General features: G+C 41.6%; 2 protein-coding genes across 3 annotated transcripts in view; both read right to left on the bottom strand.

Annotated features, from left to right (window-relative positions):
• LOC145414526 (G-protein coupled receptor dmsr-1-like) overlaps nucleotides 1–13,854 on the bottom strand; it is a 138,103-nt gene extending 124,249 nt beyond the window's left edge. The window contains exon 1 of the mRNA XM_080284048.1: nucleotides 13,753–13,854. Coding sequence (XP_080140174.1) covers nucleotides 13,753–13,854 — 102 coding nt within the window. The remainder of the gene's footprint in view (nucleotides 1–13,752) is intronic.
• LOC145414515 (uncharacterized) overlaps nucleotides 1–21,513 on the bottom strand; it is a 230,657-nt gene that overhangs the window by 204,382 nt on the left and 4,762 nt on the right. The window contains exon 3 of one of the 2 annotated variants that reach the window (XM_080284036.1): nucleotides 21,195–21,379. In XM_080284036.1, the coding sequence (XP_080140162.1) occupies nucleotides 21,195–21,379 (185 nt within the window). Of the gene's footprint in view, nucleotides 1–20,269; nucleotides 21,380–21,513 lie in introns of those variants that run through there. The other variant, XM_080284035.1, reaches the window with a different exon arrangement.

A 21,513-nucleotide genomic window follows, 5' to 3' on the forward strand; every position in this document is an offset into this window, starting at 1 on the left:
CTTCCAGTCTCTTCTTCCTTTCTCTTTCTGCTTTCACTTCCGCCTTCATTCCTCTCTCTTTGTGTTTCGTCCGTCCCTCCTCTTTCTTTCTGTCTCTACTTTCACTTCCTCCTTCATTCTTCTCTCTTCCTATTTACTCGCTGCCTTCCCTCGCTTTCTTTCTCTTTTTACTTTCACTTACTTCTTCATTCTTCTCTCTTTCTGTTTCCTTTCTGCCTCCTCTCACTTTCTACACTCAGTCCCTTCTTCATTATTCTCTCTTCCTATTTTCTCTCCTTGCTCTCACTTTCTCTCTCTGTACTTCCACTTCCCCCTTCATCCCTCTCTCTCCCTATATCCTCATCCCTTCCTCTCACTTTCTCTCTGTACATTCACTTCTTCCCTCATTCTTCTCTCTTCTTGATTCCTCTCCGCCCTCTCACATTTATTTCCTCTTTCCTTTATACTTTCACCTCTCCTTTGTCCAACCACTTTAATTTTCTCAAACTCCTCTCTCATCCTTTACCCAAGTTTATTTACCTTCTTCTTCCATTTTTCAGCTTATCATTCTTTTCTTTTACATTCTTCTCTCTCTCTCTCTCTCTCTCTCTCTCTCTCTCTCTTCTCCCACCTTTTTTTTACACCTGTTTCTTATTGTAATTTCTCATCTTTCATTTTTCTCTCTCATTCCGGGTTTTTCTTTACTTCCTCCTTTTTTTTTTTCGTTTCTCACCCTCTATTACTTCTATATATTATCTCCCTCTCTCTCTCTCTCTCTCTCTCTCTCCCGGGCGATAAATTTCTCCATTCCCGTAGGACACTGACAAACGCAAATGCCCCGCTCGACAGCAACACCTCGTTCATCCTACGTAAAAAAAAAAAAAACCCGCATAATTCGTAAATTTTTCACTTCATCTCTCGCAATCAGGCCAAAGTGCGTGATCGTGTGTGTGTGTGTGTGTGTGTGAGTACATACCATGTCAGTGCGTGCGTTCGACAGTCGGTATTTAAATATTAATGCTGGACAAGTGTAAATCATGTGTGTGTGTGTGTGTGTGTGTGTGTGTGTGTGTGTGTGTGTGTGTGTGTGTGCTATCTTCGAGTACACTTTCTCAACACCTGTTCTTTATAACTCTCTCTTGAATGCAAATGAGAATGATCACGGTAGATATATAGTCATTTTACCTTCGCTTTGAATTTCATTTTTATTTTCTTTTGCGGCTTTTTTCCCGTACCTTAGAGCCAGAAGAAGAATTACCGCAAATCCACACCCCTTCTCAATAGCACCTCTTCGTGACTAGTGCCATATTGTAGTGTTAATCCATTGTCACAGCAAGTATTCAAGATGGAGAGATGGTAATTTTAGGCCAAGTTCGAATAAAAAGGGTATAGAAATTGAAGAGGAACTGCTGGTGAGAACACTGTAAATGCTCGCCACCTGCAGACTCTCAAGGCAAAAATTCCTTGGTTTCTTTATATAAATTTATTGAGCCGGAAGAATTTGAATTTGAAAAATGTTCCTCTTTCGTAGGAGCTCGTCTTTTTCTTTTCTTTTTTTCCTCTCTCTCTCTCTCTCTCTCTCTCTCTCTCTCTCTCTCTCTCTCTCTCTCTCTCTCTCTCTCCTGGGTATTCATTCTCCAGCCGATATTATTGATCTAAGGACTTTTCGAGATGGGGGATGGATATAGTCTCCCCCAATCCCTTCACAACCATGATCTTTTTCGAAACTGGGGAAAATTATCTGGTTGTCTGGTAGCAAGACGAATGGATTACAAATTTCGTTCTTGGGTAGAAGAGGTTAACGAATAAGTTGTACTCGTATGGACACGAAATCTGAGGGAGAATAAAGAGTGGAAGATCGAGGAGGGAGGGTGATAAAGGTGAAATGTCCATAAGGAAAGGCGGCCTGATTTGGAGGGATAACAAACGAGAGAGAGAGAGAGAGAGAGAGAGAGAGAGAACGTGGTATCGGGGTACAAACCACTCTCAGCTTGTGCATCAAATCAGTCGTCTGTTTCTGTATCATTCCCTGTTTAATTCACTCCAGGACTCTACTTTGCTCTTCAGGTAAGCCTAAATTCCAAACACCTCTAGGAAGGATGGAGAAACTATTACTACATGAGAATATAACTGTCGCTTCTGTCCGTGGTCCGTGTCGTATGTGTCGTTATCTTCCCTCCTCATTGTTTTTTTTTGGTCCTATTACGTCCTTGGCTTTGCTCCTTAGCTCCCATCGTCCTTGACTCGTATTCTTGGTTTACTCCCTTGGATTTCCTCCCTCGCTCGTGGTCCTTGGTCACGTCCTTGGCTTTTCTTCAAGGCTGTCGTCCCAGGCTCACGTTCTTGCCTCTCTTCTTCCATCCACTTAACAGGCTAATTCTTCCCTTCCCCCTTTTATGTTTCTCTCCTGATTCCCTTCCCCTTTATTTTCCCTTTACTAGACTTCCTCTTCCATTTCCCTGCGCCCCTTAGAGTCCCCCCTTCTTTGCTCCTTTTGCATTGTGTATTCCTTTGTGTCTCATTTTGTTCCCATGTCTCCGTATTCTGCTCTCCGATCACCTTTCCGTTTTCATACCCCCACTTTCCTCTCTTGCCTACAATCTTCGCATCCTTTCCGTTCTCCTGGCCTTCCCTTAATCTTCCCTACTACGTTCACTAGTTCCTTCCTTCCTGCCCTCACTGCCATTTCCCCTCTCTTTTTTTCTTCCCAAAATAATAAAGAGGAAAAGGTCTTATCGCGTAGGAGGGGATCGTGATAGCAGCAATCTCAGGCAACGATCAGGGAAGATGAGAGATAATGCACCAAAGGTGAACTATCACAGCTGGCTGTACATATATATTGATATTCATTCACTTGCCTATCAGTAGCACATCATCAGGATGTTTATATACCTATCCAGACTTAGTGTTACCCACGTCAGTGGGGTGACGGCCGAAAATAGGAGGAAACAACTTCATTCACTCGCAGTCGGTCTCTCCAATGTCGTATGTCGTGTAGTACACAAAGCAATTTAAACCATCCACAACCTGGACGCTCTAGTTTACGGTTAGACAGAAGAGTAATGGCCAAGAGAAATAAATTTCCCGGAGCGCAGTGGTTGCCAGCTCCGCTGAAAGCTTTATGAATAAACTTTGTCAACATATGAGTTTCTTCACTCATATGTTCTCCCCGTGTGTTCTTAAAGTTTCCAACTGAGCTGGGAGAGAATACATACATACATACATACATACATTCTCTCTCTCTCTCTCTCTCTCTCTCTCTCTCTATGTACAGTATATTACTCGTATGTTTGTAAATATGTACATCATCATCATCACCATCATCATCACCTGAGCCTCCTTTCCCACCCGAGGGCACGGTGAGGAGTAGCAACGTCCAGACAGCCCAGTTTGCCCAATCCAGTTGGCCACGTTTTCATTCACTCATCATTCAAGCTCCCGGAATCCTGTCTCTACAGTATCTGATACGCTCTATCAGATATATATACTTATAAATGTATGTATGTATTTATATATGTATGTATACCTCACTTACATCCAGTCTTTCGGCTGCGGTAAATACTGGTTTACACAAAAGCAAACTGAAACCATCCACAATCAGGTCCCACCGATGTAAAGGCATATCTTAGTCCTCTCAGTTTTTGCCTGTTAAAAATAATTGACAACGAAGCAACCCCCATAAGCTGCCTTCATTCTAATGTCCTCTATTCGATACTCGCCTCTCACCTTCCTGGATGCCCGGCCTATATGCTTCAAACTCTCTTTTATACTCCGCTTCCACCTCCACTTAGGCCGCCCCCTTCTTCTCAGTCCCTCCGCTTTGTATATGGTGTACACAGTAACCTAAGAGAGGAAATTAGTGACAGTAACCATGGTACTGGAGTTTATGTGGCGCGCGCGCGCGCGCGCGCGCGCGCACACACACACACACACACACACACACACACACACACACACACACACACACACACACACACACACACACACACACACACACACACACACACACACACACACACACACACACACACACACACACACACACACACACATTAGCCAGGAGACAGTGACGAGTTAGTGGGTGTGAGATGGATCAAGATAACAAACAGAGGACCAGAGTGAGCTGAAATGCTGGTGAAGCTCTTTGCCCTGGTGATGGATGGCCACTGATGGTGATGGTGATGATAATGCCATTTCCATCTGCCAGTGAGAGCATTTTCCCACTCCATTCCATTATGATCTCCTTCCTCGTTTCACATATCCTTTCGAAGTTCCCTCTTGTGTTTCCTGCCAGACGTGTATCCATCTTTGCTCTTTATGAAGTGAATTTTCTTGTGTTAGCATTATCTTTATTTGTATTCCCATATCTGGCTATCTTTCTCTCCGTATCAGTTAATATAAATATCGATTACCTATCTTTTTACTATTAGTCTTTATCGATCTGTACGCTGTCATTACTGTGTTCCCAAGTATCTGCCTGTCTTAATTATCTATCAGCCTATGTTACGTTTATCTACCAATGTTTTTCAAGGTAGACCATTGTATCATCCACTTCTGCCCTTTCCTTCCTGTCCCATCAGACCCCAGGAGGAAATGGAGGGCAGTTATTTTGTAAGAGGTACTGGAGTAAGATTAGAGGGAAGGAGGGTAAGGGGGAGGATGATGATGTGTGAATGGGAGGGCTGAGGAAGGGAAGGAGAACTTGTGGGAAGAAAGCAGGAAAGGGAGAATGAGTAGTGGAAGGGAATGAGAAGTGAGGGAAAGAGGGGAAGGGATGAGGAAGAGAAGAACTGGTGAGGAGGATAGACAGAACAGGGAAGAATGGGGCGTAGAAGGGAATGAGAAATATAAGAGTAGTAGAGGGTAGAAGACAATACGTTTAAAAGGAAAGATGGAATAAATAAATCGCTCAGTCCAGTGTGCTAGACATTCCCTTGAGCTACGAGAGTACCATCCTAGGACCAGAATGGAGAGAGAGAGAGAGAGAGAGAGAGAGAGAGAGAGAGCTTTGTGTGTGTGAATTAATGTACGTACAGTATGTATGTATGTATGCAAGTATATGTATAGCTTTTGTGTGTGTGTGTGTGTGTGTGTACTGTAGAAATTACCCCCATCTCTCTGATTGCCCTACCTAACTTGGCTGCACTCAAGGGCGACAGTGCTGGATGGTACGTGTAATAATAACTGATGTAACAAAGCGGCTTCAGCAGAGGGAGAGAGAGAGAGAGATTAACCCTTAGGACGCTGACATGCCACTCCTCTGATGAATGCAATCCCATCAGAATAACCGAAATAATCCATCCAGAGAACATTCAGTCCTTTCTTTCACCATCAGGAGCGTAGGGACCCGGGGCTAGGCTACTGTTCCTGCGTTTAGGGCAAGGGTGACCAGCCTCTCTCGTCCCTGAGTGACATTCATTGAGCATTAAAATCCAATTTTCCCTTGGACATAAAATCTTTCAGTCTCATTCCAGTTAAATATAATTGAAGTTTTTAGTGTAATTACAAGCTTCAGTTACAGGTACTCATAATTTAGACAAAAAATTAGTCGATATACAGTATAAACGAGTATATAATAATACAAATTAAAACAGTTGCCCTCAAATGCATATCGCCCGCCGTCGCTAAATAGCTACTTTAGGTGGTTTTCGGAGGCATATCATCGCAGCTTCGCCAAAACCGAAAAAAAAAAAACTATTAGGACTTTGCCTACCGCATTTCACTGTCTCTTTGCATTCCTGTCTAAAAAAAAAAAAAAAAAAATCTTGCTCAGTAATCCTCTGGTAATCGGAGGAATATCATCGCACCTTCCTAAAATTATTAACCAACAAGCCACATATCCCGAGATACTGCCCACAAAGTTTGCATAAAGTCTGTCCACTTGACTTTGAGGTATTTCGGGAACAGACAGACAGGTACACACACACACACACACACACACACACACACACACACACACACACACACACACACACACACACACACAGCCTGGAAACGATTTTTTTTATAACAGTGCCCTAAATATCGTACATGTATGAACTTGTGCTCTTTCTTCTCTTGTATCACTAATTAAATGATACAAATATGATACACGTTTAAGGTATAATGTACTAAGAATTATCAGATAGACTGCACGTTATAGAGAAAATTCGTTTGCCAAATTACCGAAAACAAGAAAATAATAGTTCTCGATGGCTGTCCATGGAATAAAAGGGAAAAGAAGCAAAAGGAAAAAAAGGAAGGAAAATCAGAAGGAAAACAAGAGATTGAAGGCGCAAAAGGAAAAGGAGAAAAAGAAGAAGGAAAATCAGAAGGAAAACAGGATGTTGAAGGCAGTACTCGTATAGCGGATTATTGAAGTTTTCCGACTCCGTGTTCGCGAGGAGGACAGAGTTGCCGGTTGACTGATTTTCCATTTTGCAACTCAGTCATGGGGTATCCGGAAAACTGGACTCGATGCGGAGAGAGAGAGAGAGAGAGAGAGAGAGAGAGAGAGAGAGAGAGAGAGAGAGAGAGAGAGAGATTTTAATTGTAGAGCTGCGAATTTATATGCTTGGATGGGTGAGTGCGTGGGTATATAGAATGTGTGTGTGTGTGTGTGTGTGTGTGTGTGTGTGTGTGTGTGCTCTTGAATATGTAAATTTGCTTCTGAGTCAGGGTAAATGTCGAGGGCGAAGTCCGAATTTGCATGTGAAAATTAGAGACTGATAGGGAGTAACGATACCCCTGCCTGCGTTAGCGAATGTGCCGATGTTTTGAGTAAATGTCGGTGCCTGTGTGTGTGTGTGTGTGTGTGTGTGTGTGTGTGCATTTGGGGGCCGAATGCTAATCGCCCGTCAGTATATGTTGTTGGCTTTGATGCAAGCTTCCTACAGACAGAATTTATTTTAAAAAATGCAAAACTCTACAAAATTCAGTGACCGCGTTTCACAAAAAGCCAATCCATATTAATAAGTTTATGACAGCTGACATTCGGTCGTCTCTGATCAAATCCTCACCAAAAGTAATAGGAGTCTGCTCGACCACATAGTTGCTATATCCTGAACGTTTGGTGAAAATTCATCTAACACTTTTCGAGATATTCTGGCAAAACACACACACACACACACACACACACACACACACACACACACACACACACACACACACACACACACACACACACACATGTATATTTATAACATGGACAGAAACTGGAGAGAGTAGTTTAGTTTTTAGCCCCAGTTAAGTGCTTTGATGCAGGAAAAACGAAGTCCCGAGTCCTCTTCATCCAACAGAGTGCACACCGTGATAAAAGCGCCTCCCTTCTCCTCCAACAGCGCTCACGGAAATTAGATAAAGGCAAGTCTCTAAATCCACCTAAATGCGCACAAATTAACTACGGATAATTGTCGCAGTATCAGCATAAATCGCTTTTAAAAGAGATACACTTGCACAGAAACTTAAATGCGCTTCTCTCCGCCTCCCACAGCGCTCACAGGAATTGGATAAAGCCAGGTCACTCAAAATCCACGAACTGCGCAGGAATTAACCAGGGAAAAGTTTCGTAGTGTCGCGTTTAAAACAGATAAAGATCATGTGAAAATAGATTTGGCCTTACATTAGGTACGTACATGCCGAACAATTTTATGCTTTGATGCCACGATTTGGCTCTAAGAAAAATTAATAAGCAATTTTTCAAGTACTGTGGGACGATGAGTGGTCTTCGATTATATTTTCTTCCCATTTACGGCCAAGTCAAAGCATAACACACACGATATATATATATATTTTTAACTCAATTGGTGCTAATGCCCCCCCCCAAAAAAAAAAAAAAAAAAAAAATGTTTCGAGATATTTTCAGCTTACTTGTAGCCCAAAACTCACTAGTGGTCAATTAGATTAACACACACACACACACACACACACACACACACACACACACACACACACACACACACACACACACACACACACACACACACACACAAGGAAAGGCAGACGCGGACATGATGGAATTTAGACTATACCTGTGCCATCTGCTTCCATTAATCTTAAAACTAATTACGAGGCATCATCAGTATGCTAAGTAGGGGAGTCAGCATGGAGGGGTGTCCTAGGAAAAGAGGTGAGGGATGCTGGAGAGTAATGGAGGAAGAGAAGGAAGAGAGAGAGAGAAGGAGGAAAGGTACGAAGGAAGAGGAAGAGAGATACAAAGGAGAAGGAGGAGAGATACAAAGGAGAAGGAAGAGAGAGGCGAGGGAGAAGAAGTGAGGGATGCTACAGAGTAATGGAGGAAGAGAGAGAGGAGAGAGATACGAAGGAAGAGGAAGGGAGAAGTACAAAGGAGGAGGAGGAAGAGATACAAAGGAGACGGAAGAGAGATACGAGGGAGATGAAAAGGGGAAATACAAAGAAGTAGGAAGAGAGGAAGACGAAGGAGAAGGAAGAGAGATAGGAAGGAAGGGTGAGAGAGAAATACGGAGAAGGAAAAGACAGATTCGAAGGAGGAAGAGAGAAATGTTATGAGGCAAAAGAAAGAAGAGAGGAAAAAAAAGTAGGAAGAGAGAACTGTGAACGATGAATAAAAAGAAGTGGAAGGGAGATTGACATAAGGAAGAGGGATAGAGACATAAGTAAGAGGGAGAGATGCAAAGGAGAACTAAAAGAGGAGAAGGATTAGCTGAGGGAGAGGGAACAAATTAGATTCAAGAGAGGAGGAGGAAGAAAATAGAATTGCGAATGAGGAGGAAAATTGAGAAATGCGGAGTGGGAGGACGGGAGTAAAGGACTGGTTACAGGGGACGAGAGAGAGAGAGAGAGAGAGAGAGAAATGAAGAACAGTGCATGGAGGAGAAAATGGAGATACAGAGGAGGAAAAAAGAAGACAAGGTGACAGAATGATACATGAGCGAAGAAATTGGGGAAGGGAAGGGTGGAGAGGTAAGAAGAGCAAGTAGAGAGGAGGAGGAGAAGAGAAGGGAAAAGAGGAGCAGAAGTAGAGAGAAAAAGGAGAGGAGGAGGAGGAGGAGGTAAAAATACTGTAGATGGAGACACTAATAGGAAAATGAAGAGAGGAAGGAAGAGGAGGGGTGAAGATGATGAGGAAATGAGTACTGTAAGTGTGGGGTGTCGGTATGGTGTGATGTCCCAGGCGGGCTAATTAGAGAGAGAGAGAGAGAGAGAGATTAATTATGACAGATTACAGGAAAACGTACATGTAATCGTTACCATAATTATAATTTAATATACATACAAAACGAGCATCATTTAGTGAGGCCTTAATTGCTGGCTTAATGGCTTAAAACTAATTAGGGTATGTCATTACAGTTATTATGTGACATTTAAGAGGCTGAATATGAGGGAATTAAAATCGTATTACCTGGTTTCCGGCGCAGGTAACAGTGAGGATGTACAGAGCATTAAAAATATATATGAAAAAAGGAAAGTTGAAAGGAATGGGAAAGAAGTGAGAGTGGGAGAAATGAAAACGTTATTGGAAAGTTTATGGAACAGAAGAATAGGGTTAACACACACACACACACACACACACACACACACACACACACACACACACACACACACACACACACAGAGGGAGGAAAAAGTGATATTCAGAGAGAGGGCAATCAAGAGAAAAATATAGGGCAGAACAGAAGAGATTAAACGTAAAACACTGCGAGCAAAAAGAAAAATGGAGAGAAAAACTGAACTAGAACCAAGAAGAGAGAGAGAGAGAGAGAGAGAGAGAGAGAGACCAACAGATCAAGAGGCGACCTTGGTAGAAGCCCCTATCAAACTTGGCCAGCTCACTTTTGTTTTTCTTTCTCTTTCTTTCTCCTGTTGTGAGTGGAGAGGAGAGGAGTAAGATTTTGAGGAAGGCGGAAGAGGCAGGAGGAAGGAGATATAGCAGAAGAGAGAGAGAGAGAGAGAGAGAGAGAGAGAGAGAGAGAGAGAGAGAGAGAGAGAGAGAGAGGAGATGTCAGGAAAAGGAAAAGTGAGTAAGAGAGAAAAGAGGGAAGGGAAAGAGAAGGCAGCAAGAGGAAGAGAGATAAGAAAAAGAGATGAAAGAGGAAAGGAGAAGGATGATAGAGGGAAGAAGAACGAGAACACTGAGAGAGGTAGGGAAAGGAAAGTAAGAGGGAAGAAGGAGGAGGAATGGAGAAAAAGAAAAGAGGAGAAAGGCGGAAAGGGAGAGGAGAGGACATAGGGAGAGAAATTAGGGTGAAAAGAGGTAAGAATGAAATGGGAGGAGAGTGAATGTCAAGAAAGAAAGAGAGAGAACGAGGAGGGGGTGGAGCATGGTTCAGGAAAAGGAGAGAGGAAAAAGGGAACGGGTAAATAAGAGAGAGGAGGGAGGGATAGACCAGAAGATGAAAGTGAGAGAGAAAGGAGAAACAGGGAAGATCGAAAGAATTGACCGCGGGAAAAAGGAAGAGGTGGAGGGAGGAAGGGAGGAAAGGGAAGATTGGAGAGAAGAGGAAATATTTGAGAAAAAAAGAAACCAGAATAGACAGGGAAGAAAAACGATAGAAAGAAGGAAGAAGGGGATAACAGAAGAGGGAAGAAATGGATGGAGGAGAGAGTAACGAAGGAGGGAATGAGAAAACATGATAGAAGAGGGAAAGATGGGGGAAAATTAGCTTACAGGTAGGAAGGCAGACAGGCACAGACGAATAGACAGACTGGCAGACAGACACGGACAGACAGATAGAAATATATAGACAGATACAGACAGACGGAGAGAAAGACCCACATACAAAACAGACACAGACAGACAGACAAACAAAAGGACAAACACAGACTCAGAGAAAGCCACACACACACACACACACACACACACACACACACACACACACACACACACACACACACACACACACATACACACACACACACACACACACACAGAGCAAATTAGGCGAGAGGGGAGTTAGGTCCAAATGTGAAAAAATGAGAGAGTGTAAGAGAGGACAATGGGAAAAGTAGGGAAATTAACCGGCCCTCCTTTCAATTACTGTCATACCAACCCAGTGCCAGTGCCATTCTCTCTCTCTCTCTCTCTCTCTCTCTCTCTCTCTCTCTCTCAACTAGAGTTGTATTTGTTTTGGGACTAACGTGTTTTTCCATCCTGGGTATCTATCTGTGTATATCTATTTATCTATCAGCCCGTTCATTTATCTATCTATTGACTACACGCGCAGTCGAGGAAAAAAGTGCTCTTCACCTCTTCACGTAATTGCAATTTTACACCTGCAAATCAAGGTGTTACTGGTGCTGCAAGCTCATATGAAACGTCAACCCGGTGGACTGCAGGCTTAAGTTGCCCCTCTCCTGCAATCCACCATCCTCCTTTTGGGGGCTGGGAAGTAGGTGAGGGACTTGTGTATATCCAGGCAGCTCCTCCGCCCTGTTATATCGGTGCCACCACGTGAAGGCGTCCCTCTCCAGCACAGAATAAAAGTATAATGGCTAACTGTGTCTGAATGGGTATAGAAGAATCTGCAGTGACCCAGATCGACCTGATGTGGGCGGGACTGAGCACAAAACTAATGTATCGTTAATTAAGGTCAGGTGGAAAATTATGAACTTTTTTGCAATCTTACTTTTGGAACGGTTATGGAGGCGTGACCTAAATACAACTGATGACAAAAGTTCACCTGATTTTTCCCCTCTTCACCCTCTCACATTCCACTGCGGTTAATATTCCTGAGCTGAGAGAGGCCTGGTATGTTCCTCTGCTCATAGATTTTCTCTGATACGATGCGTCAGAGAGGAATGTGACGGGCGTGTGAAGCAGATGGAGTGAAACAGTTTGCACGCTTTCGTCTCTGGCAGTTCAGTCGATCAAAATTTACTGATGTACATTCTAAGCGAAGCAATATGACACTAAGAACGATGAATAATGCCAAATGCTCGTAAGGTTTGCCACACGTTACAATCCCTACTTTTTTCAGAATGTAATATATCGTTTGCTGTACTCCTTTCACTCTAGCTTGACCTAGATTTTCGTCCTTTTAAGCTTATTTCACGTAGCCCAGTGGTAGCAAATTATAATACTATCACTCTGCGTCCATTCCACAGCACTTCTTCCCGACTAGCATCATATTCCAGTGTTAATCAAATGCCACAACTCTGTATTCAAGATGGAGAGATGGCAGTTTTAGGCCAGGTTAGAGTAAAAAAAAGGGACAATTTCTCTTCCACCTATATAAAAAAGAAATTATTACATACACATTCACGAGAGAAAAATAATCTTAGGACATCACGAGGTGGGTTGGTCTTCGTGTGTATCATCGACCCCCTAGTGTGTGTGTGTGTGTGTGTGAGAGAGAGAGAGAGAGAGAGAGAGAGAGAGAGAGAGAGAGAGAGAGAGGAGTCCGCCGAATTCATTTATGCAGGCCTTTGAAAGCAAACTCACTTATGTATATTTTCCCTTGTAATTTTCCTCTTAATAACCCTTGCTTGAAAAACATATGAAAAAAATAGATAAAAAAAAATAGGATATGATACCTGTTTGGGAGTTAATTAGACCTGACATTTACTTCATTACACCTGCTGCTTTTTTCAGATTAGAGGTAATTTTATAAGAGGCGTAGTTGTAATGCGTAGGAGGGGGAGAGGGGGAGGGAGATTGAGATATTATTTTTTTTAAAGCCTAAGGGAATTAAAAATAGAATAAGATTACACTGGTGGATAATGATGACTTGTGTTTTTGTTTTTCTTGTTCGTGTTCTTTTTCTCATTCATCATCTTGTAATTATTATTATTATTATTATTATTTTTATTATTATTATTATTATTATTATTATTATGAGAGAGAGAGAGAGAGAGAGAGAGAGAGAGAGAGAGAGAGAGAGAGAGAGAGAGAGAGAGAGAGACTAAGAATATAAGTAAAAAATCTAAACGAAGGAATATGTTTTAACATCAAAATTAACCAAGTAATAACGGAGATAATGAGGAGGATGTTGTGACTCCAAGCAGTGCAATACGACACTCGATTCAGGTATTTTGTGGTGTGTGTAACTAGATAATTATCCTCGCTAAGATGGAGTTCCCAGCACGATCCGTCAATATAATCCCCGAGCAGTTCCCTCTTGAGACGATATTATCATGAGAATAGAATGCCTGACGAGGTAAACAACTTTTTATAAACGGGGATGTTGTTGATGTTGCTTAACCCCAGTCCACCTAATCGAACAGACCCATTGGCCGCAGGTAAGTGACTGTCCCCTTCAGGGTTGTCCCACAGTTTCCCTACACTACTGATGTTATGTATGCGTGTTTGAGTGGCGTGGGCTGTGCGTTGCACCATTATGTGTTTTATATTGTGCGGGCACGTGTCATCAGTGATTCCACCCAACCCAAATCTAAGATGGTAGTTGAGGAGGGCCCGGTGATGTCCTGAGGTGAACTCGATCTTGTCTGTTTAAAGGACACCCCCGATGGGTGGATGTCAGGAGGGGGTCTTGTAATATAGTGTCTTGATCGAGGTGTTGTATTGCCCTGGGCGTGAAGTGAGTACGTAGATGTTTCTTTACTGTTAGTGCTGGAAAATCTGGAACTGGGATATTGCTGTAGAGAGTTTGATAATGTTTATGTGGTGAATGTTTTGCGTGTCTAGGTATGTTGTGTGTCTCTGTCGTGTAATTACAGGCTTTTACGTACGAGTGGACCTGTGTGCCTCTATGCTCGTATTTACAGTCTGGTCCATAAATAATGCGTATCTTCCACTTGTGTGTTGCAGGGACGGTCCATTTAACGTAGTCAGTACATCATCTGTTCATTTCTTACTCCCACTGCCACACTTACGCCCACACCAGCATACCCAGCGGTCACCGGAACACAAAATGCCGCCAGATGAGGTTCTCGCGGAGCGCTGTTTAAGGGTGACATAATTGAAGTGATTTGGCCAGTTCAAGTGATTTCGGAAGTTTCATTAAGCCTCTTCCTTACCGATTTATCCTGAACATTGCATCTCAGTATCCTCATGCGTGGTGCAAAGTAGGTCGATATTAAAACGGCATAACTAACATGCGCACAAACGTCAAGGTTTAGTGGGAAATAAATCGCTAAGCAGGAGACACTAGACACTCGGCCCTGAATGGATGTACACACACGTCAGAAATACTGAATACAGACTCGCGTGTACTCTGAGGAATAAAAATGACACATCTGTGCACCCTGACGTGTAAAAATGAGGCTTCCATGTCTAACCTCGACATATCTAGAGACGCATGTGTGCTCTCTTTATTTATATCTGAGTTCGGGCAGATTTCCCCCCAAAACATTTCTATACTGGGGCATTTTCAATATAGATAGTCTCTTTTTACAAGTCTTTATAACTGAGTGCAATCAGACTCGAAATTTGTATAGATTTCCCCTCAAACATTTCCATGCTGGGCTATTTTTCCGTATAGATGGTCTCTTCATACAAGTACCTGCGTTAGAAAGGATAAGTGCGATGCTTGAATTAAATTTATGAGCTGAAATACCAATGATTCTAACTTATGCATGAAGCTGAAAGAGAGAGAGAGAGAGAGAGAGAGAGAGAGAGAGAGAGCTAAAACACCAACCACTGTTGCACACACTCAGGAAGTATTAAAGAGCCATACTAATCTAAGAGTGACTAATCAATGAATGTTTAAGCAGTCGGGTCAGTCTCTTCTTAGCACATAGCGTGGATGATAAAACACCCAGGAAATACAGTTTTCCTTATAAAGACGTTACTAGGACTTTCCCATACAGATACACAACAGCAGCTGCAACAGGTATTAGCAGGTCCTCATTGCATAGTCAGACGAAATTCCTTTTACACCCCGGCAATAAGATGCAACAAGAAGAGTTTTTAAGAGCCTGTACTTACCTGCAGTCAATGAACTGGCGCCTTGGACCAGTATTTTTTTGTTTAATTATATAGTTTCAGTATTTTCACTCAAACACACTCTCGCCTGAATTTCTTTTGTCAGACTTTTTTCAGATGTTCTTCATGATTATATTCTCAGATTATTCAGTGACAGACAGACTGAAGATTTATAAAGAAGTGTCAATGCCATCTGTCAGTGGCTCTGCGTAATTTCTCCCCCAGTTTTATTAATTTGTAGTTTTCACTCGTGTCAGGATTTCCTTCTTTATATTTCTTTTCTCTTAGGATTATTTGGCATTCCTCTTCTTATTTGCCTTTGGTTTTGATTCTTTCCCCTCAGATCGACAGTTTCTGCTGTTCTCTGTATTTCTCTTTAAGCCGAGTTTCTGTGATCGTATACTTCTTTTTCTTGAGACCACCCTTCGTCTTCTTTTAAGATAGTTTTTAAAAATGTATTATTTTATAGGGAGTGTCTAGATTTGCGTTGAATGTTGCTTGGGTGTCTTTTATATCCCTTAGTAGTTCTCATTCCCACTCTGTCTATTTTCTGTAGCAGAGAAAATAATTTGTACTCCCCCCCTTCTCAATATTTCAGTTTACATATTTATTTATTTATATATTTATTTGTTGATGGAGCGTTTACCTTACTAGGAAAAGTGCTGGTGTTTCTGCCTTTCTCAGTCTTTCTCACTTTTTTTTTTCCACTTGCGAGGTAGCGTTTCTCGCCGGAAGTAAAAGTTTACCTACATCTTACGTTCTTCCTTCCGTTCCTCTTTTCACTTTCCTTCTGGGTTCGTTTGTTTTGCTTAGTGTTTAATTACAGATCTTTATTTTCCTGGTTTCCCTCCCACTGTCACTTTTTTCCTCTCTCCCTCTCCCTCCCTCTCTCTCTTTTCTTCTCTCTCTCTCTCTCTGTAAGGTGGTGGAGAGAAAACGTTGCAGCCTACCCTCCCGACCCGAGCGCCGCGACAGTGTGAGAGCAAGTCTACTCTCACCACACACCGCCACCCTACCTACCTACCCCTCCCTCACTGCTCCCTGCGCACACTCACTCCTCTCTCACTCACTCATTCCTCTCACTCACTCACTCACTCATATTTCCTGCCGTCCACTTCGTAACTCACACTCACATCTGCTATAATTCACCTCATTGACCAACTCACTCACTCACTCATATTCCTTGTCACACTTTTCCTCACTCACATTCACACTTGCTATAATTCTCCTCATTCACTCCAACTCACTCACTCCTAGCTGCACTCACGCTCACTCCCATTCACCCTTGCTTTAACTCACCCCATTCACTCACACTCACTCATATATTCAGCCATAGTTTCTCAAACTTGCTTTAATTTTTCTCATTTATATTCAGCTTAACTCACGCAAAGGGATTCTCACTTGAATTCTCTCCCATGTAAATTCACTCTCACATACACTCCCCCTTACTTGAACTCTCTTGAATTCATACCCTCTTGTACTCACTCATTCACTCATTCTAATTTGTTCTCATTTTTACCTAACTCATCTTCCTTTCCCTCACTTTCACCTGGATTTCTTTCACTAGAACTGCATCTTTCTTTAACACACTCATATTTGAACTCACTTTCAGTTGAACTTGAATTTACCCTCACACATCCATTTCTAACACTTACTTTCATTTATTTTTTTAAAACTATATATGCGCATGATTTATCCCTTATAGACACCCACGCGAACATGCTTGCTCATAAAGTAGAACATGCTTGCTCATAAAGTAGCCATATTCATCCATCCTTTGAAAAAATGCAAACTGTCTGCCCACACAAACCTACACACACACAAAAAGAAAAAAAAACGGAGGGGTGCTTTGCGTGTGTGTACAGTATAGCAATTTTTTGTGTGGTAGAGAGGCGGTAGTACTTTCATCATTCCATCATCATCATCATCATCATCATCATCATCATCACCTAAGTTTCCAGTGCTATATTAACAAGGGGTGGGTTGGACACACACACACACACACACACACACACACACACACACACACACACACACACACACACACACACACACACACACACACACACACACACACACACACACACACACACACACACGCGGAGTAGCTGTGAACAGAGTACCTAATGGACTGATACCCGCCTTTTTTTGTTATTTATTAAGGGCTTCAGTTAATTGGATTTTATAACAGGCATTTAACAGTCACGCGAAGCCTCACCATTTTAATATCGCGACACCATATCCTTTTTACTGTGATTTGGCCTAAAATTTCCTTCTCCCCATGTTCATTGCTGCGTTGTAACGAGAGATTAATACTAGAGGTGGTTGCCAGTCACGAAGAAGTGCTATAGAAAACATACAGAGCCTTAGCACTGTCTTTGTCATTAAGCTACGTGATATAGGCTGCAAAAGGACGAAATTCTGGGCCAGGTTAAGGTGAAAGGAGTATAGCATGGATAAAATATTCAACTGTCAACTAATAAAAAAGAGAACCACTAGAGTGAGACTGTTTTCATTTGACGGAACAGTGTCACTCCCATTGCTTGAATAGTGAGATGTGGTTCCATAAAAGTCAGTGAACTTTTGTGAAGAGGTAGGAGTGAGTCTCCTTGGTTACTAGTCAAACCATCCCTCTATTCTGAACACACTTGGCCACCACCTGAGCCGAAAAGGGTTAGGGATATTTTTGTCGCACGAGAGCAAAACGACTAGAGTAATATGCTTTCCGTTGATATTCCTTAAGCTGTATTATTTCTCAGTAGGCTGCTATTCTCGCCTCGACGTCCTTTCCTCGCTGTCTCACCCATTCATTTATTCTATGACATCTTCTCTTTGGCCATCCACGTCTCTACCTGCATTTGCGTTTTTCCTAGATATTTCATCCTTGAGCTGTATCAGTTTTCAGTAATCTTGTTTCCCTGACGTCCATATCTCGCTATCTCACATATTGATTTATCGTATGAAATCATCTCCTTGGGCTTCCACATCACATACAATTCATTTTCTTTTGTGTACAGTAGATCTGTTTCATCACTCCAGCCACCTATATTCATTTCCTTTTTGTGCGTACGTCATCTGTGTATATTTTTCATTGAACCTGTGATGTATGTATGTATGTATATATGTATGTATGTATGTATGTATGACTAAGCTTCTCTGACAAGTTTTTTTTAAAATACTTTACTTTCTTAATTAGGTTATTTAAACTTTGACAGTAAAATTACAGGCATAACTCTCTTTTCTCAGGTAGAGAGAGAGAGAGAGAGAGAGAGAGAGAGAGAGAGAGAGAGAGAGAGAGAGAGAGAGAGAGAGAGAGAGAATCGTTCCTGAAATTAAAAACGAGAGTATTTTCAATATTTAACCTTTTTATGCAGCCAAGGTTGCTATGTCTATTTCTGTGCATTGAAGTGTGTGTGTGTGTGTGTGTGTGTGTGTGTGTGTGTGTGTGTGTGTGTGTGTGTGTCTGTACCTGTGCATTTTTTTCGACTTGAAATGTTTGTGTCACCGTATGCGATGAGAGGGGGATGTGTACGCGCGCCCGCGCGTGCGTGTGCGTGTGTGCGTGCGTGTGTGTGTGTGTGTGTGTGTGTGTGTGTGTGTGTGTGTGTGTGTGTGTGTGTGTGTGTGTGTGTGTGTGTGCGTGCGCACCTTATTCTTTTTATTGTACTTTCAAATGAATGCTATACTGTAACAAGAGATGAACATTAGAATATTGTCTTAGTCACGAAGAAGTGCAATGGAAAAGGCACAGAAGCGCAGTAAAGTCTAGTTCTAAAGCTGAGTTACTGGGAAGAGACTGCAGTGGGGACGAAATGCGTGGTGAATGAGAATGCGCAGACTAAGGAGGCGTGGAAATATGCGAATGAAAATTATTGTTATTATTATTATTATTATTATTATTATTATTATTATTATTTGCTTTCTTTCAGGGGCGACTCAAAGAAAATAGGCATCAATAGGATTATTTTTCTTCTCTCAGGGACGACTTAAAGAAAATAGGCATCAATATGATTATTTTTCTTCTCTCAGGGACGACTTAAAGAAAATAGGCATCAATAGGATTATTTTTCTTCTTTAAGGGACGACTTAAAGAAAATAGGCAACAATAGGATTATTTTTCTTCTCTCAGGGTCAGCTTTAAAAAAATAGGCAACAGTAGGATTATTTTTCTTCTTTAAGGGACGACTTAAAGAAAATAGGCAACAGTGGGATTGTTTTCTTTCACGGTCAACTTAAAGAAAATAGGCAACAGTAGGATTATTTTCTTTTAGGAGCGACTCAAAGAAAATATTTAACAGTGAGTGCTTACCTTGGGACGTGTGTGATATGCATTGATTGACGTAATTAATAAAAACCACGATCTTTCATTGTTTCCTGGCTTAACAAAGCAAAATAAACAAGAAGAAACACTCAGAGGTTGCAATACGCACGCCTTACAGAAGATCCAGGGGCGGAGAATTTGACTTGGCCCTGTGACCTTGACCTTGGATCGATTGTTTTCTATATTCCATCATTCTTGCCTGACCCTCAACCCTTCCATCAGCTTTAGTTCAAAGCAGATCTAAACTGAGTCGACTTTGACCTATGACCTTTACCCTTGACCTGTTGTTCATAAGATTGAATAACCTTATCCTTGACTGACCCTTAATCCTTCCGCTTAATCTGGTCCAAACATAATCAAAACTGGTGTCTTATAGGGACGAACATTTTTCCTCGCCATATTACCTTGACCTTTGGCAGACTGTTCTCAAAATAGAATCTTTTCGGCCTTACTTTGCTTAACCCTGAACCCTCTTACAAAGTTTGATTTAAACCGAAAAAAAAAAAAATGATCTTGCCTTATAACTTTGACCTTGATCTACTGTTCTTAAGTTTAAATAAATAAATAAATGAACAACAGTAAACAATCTCCCTGACCCACAGAAAATCCATCCAGCCTGGTTATATTAAGATCAAAACGGTTTTAGTTATTTTCTACACACACAAGCACTTTGGTCAAAATCTGAACATCGCTTAAGACCCCTGACTATTGACTGATTGTTCTAATACTCAGCTGCCTTCGTTCTTCTCTGACTTTCAATTTGTCCACCATGTTTGGTCTAAATGGGATCAAAACTTATCAAGCCGACCTTGCCATATGACCTTGACCTTTGACCTGTTTTTAAACAAGAGGTAAACTCATTGGCTGATCCTCTACCGTTACACCAAGTTTGGTCCAAATCATGTAGAAACTTTAGTTATTTTGTTCACACACACACACACACACACACACACACACACACACACACACAGCAAATTTAATATTAAAGTAAAGAAGTGGAAACAAGCATGCGGTCTATATACGCAGTATTAGTGATGATGATGATGAATTAACAAAAGAAATAATAGAAGGATATAAAAAAAATATATATATATATCTTTTTATCTTATATTTTTATTCCACCAAGGCCAAGGAGCCTCGCAGGCGGAACCCACAGTGTCATCTGTTACACAAATTACTGTAAATTCAAGACGAGGACAGAAAGTTAAACATTATAGATCCAACTGTCCCAGGGGAGTGCAAGATGGTCTCCACACGGCCACAATACACTGATATACTTCTGTACAAATTGCCATGGTGATTGATCAGCATACAACAACGTATGATCACGAAATTTTTGATGATCACCAGATTTTGTGTGTTTATGTGGTTTGATCTTTGACCTCATAAACCCATTAAAGCGCCTAAGTACAACAAAATATAAGAAAGCTGTCTGCTCGTAATTGCCCAAGGAACAACTGTGTCAAGTTAGAAGAGAACTGGGGAAGAAGTGAAGGAGTGGCACGGATCGAAAAGTGTTTGGAAGAATGAAGAAGCAGAAGGAAACTGAGCTGATAGAAGTAGGTCTCCATTGTAGTGTGAAGACGTAAATAGGTATAAATCATGAGGGATATGTTTGCAACGGCACTAAAACACGTAGATAAGGCGAAAGGAAGGATTTATGACAGATCTTTATTTTTAGCATGTTTATCCCTTCACCAGAGTATGATATTTTTAAGGTCTTGCTTCCACGAGATGTTTTATTTAGCTATGGGGAGATATTTCTTAGTGAAGGGATTAAGGGAAATTTCATCTCTTCCCTCCACCTCGAGAATTATCTAAGTGAGCTGGCAAGGTGGTGGAAAGGGATAAAATAAAAATGATGTCCTAGGCTGAAGAGGATAGATTTTTTTTTCTGGGTATTTGAAGTGGAAGGCTGTTCTTTGGAAGTGATTAGAAAATATTGATATGGAATTCTAAGATTTTTTAATATAGGAACTAAAAAGCATTGTCCTCCTCTTGGTCTTTTCTACGATAGCGGGTTTCTCTCTCTCTCTCTCTCTCTCATTAAACTACAGTCTCAATGGGGGGCTGATCGTGCTGGCAATGGATGGGGTTAAGATTCAGCAACTGCCCCAGTCTTGCACACTCGTTAGGATCCGTTCTGATGTACTGGAGAAGAGCGTCACGAATCTTGATCTTATCAGGGTGACATCCATTGCACCGGAAGCCAGTTTGAGCCTCTTGCAAGATGGCCTCTGCAATGGCAAGAATTAAATCGATTAGGCACGGTATTCTCTGTTAAGGAAGCTCCCTAACACCTCCTCCTAATCGATATACTTTGCCTGTTACACCTTGCCATGCTCCTCTGTGTCACTGGAATCATTCTAGT

The sequence above is a fragment of the Coenobita brevimanus genome, chromosome 100 (genome assembly GCF_032717465.1).
Source record: "Coenobita brevimanus isolate Jiangsu-jjx chromosome 100, ASM3271746v2, whole genome shotgun sequence".
Classification (NCBI taxonomy): Eukaryota; Metazoa; Arthropoda; class Malacostraca; order Decapoda; family Coenobitidae; genus Coenobita; species Coenobita brevimanus.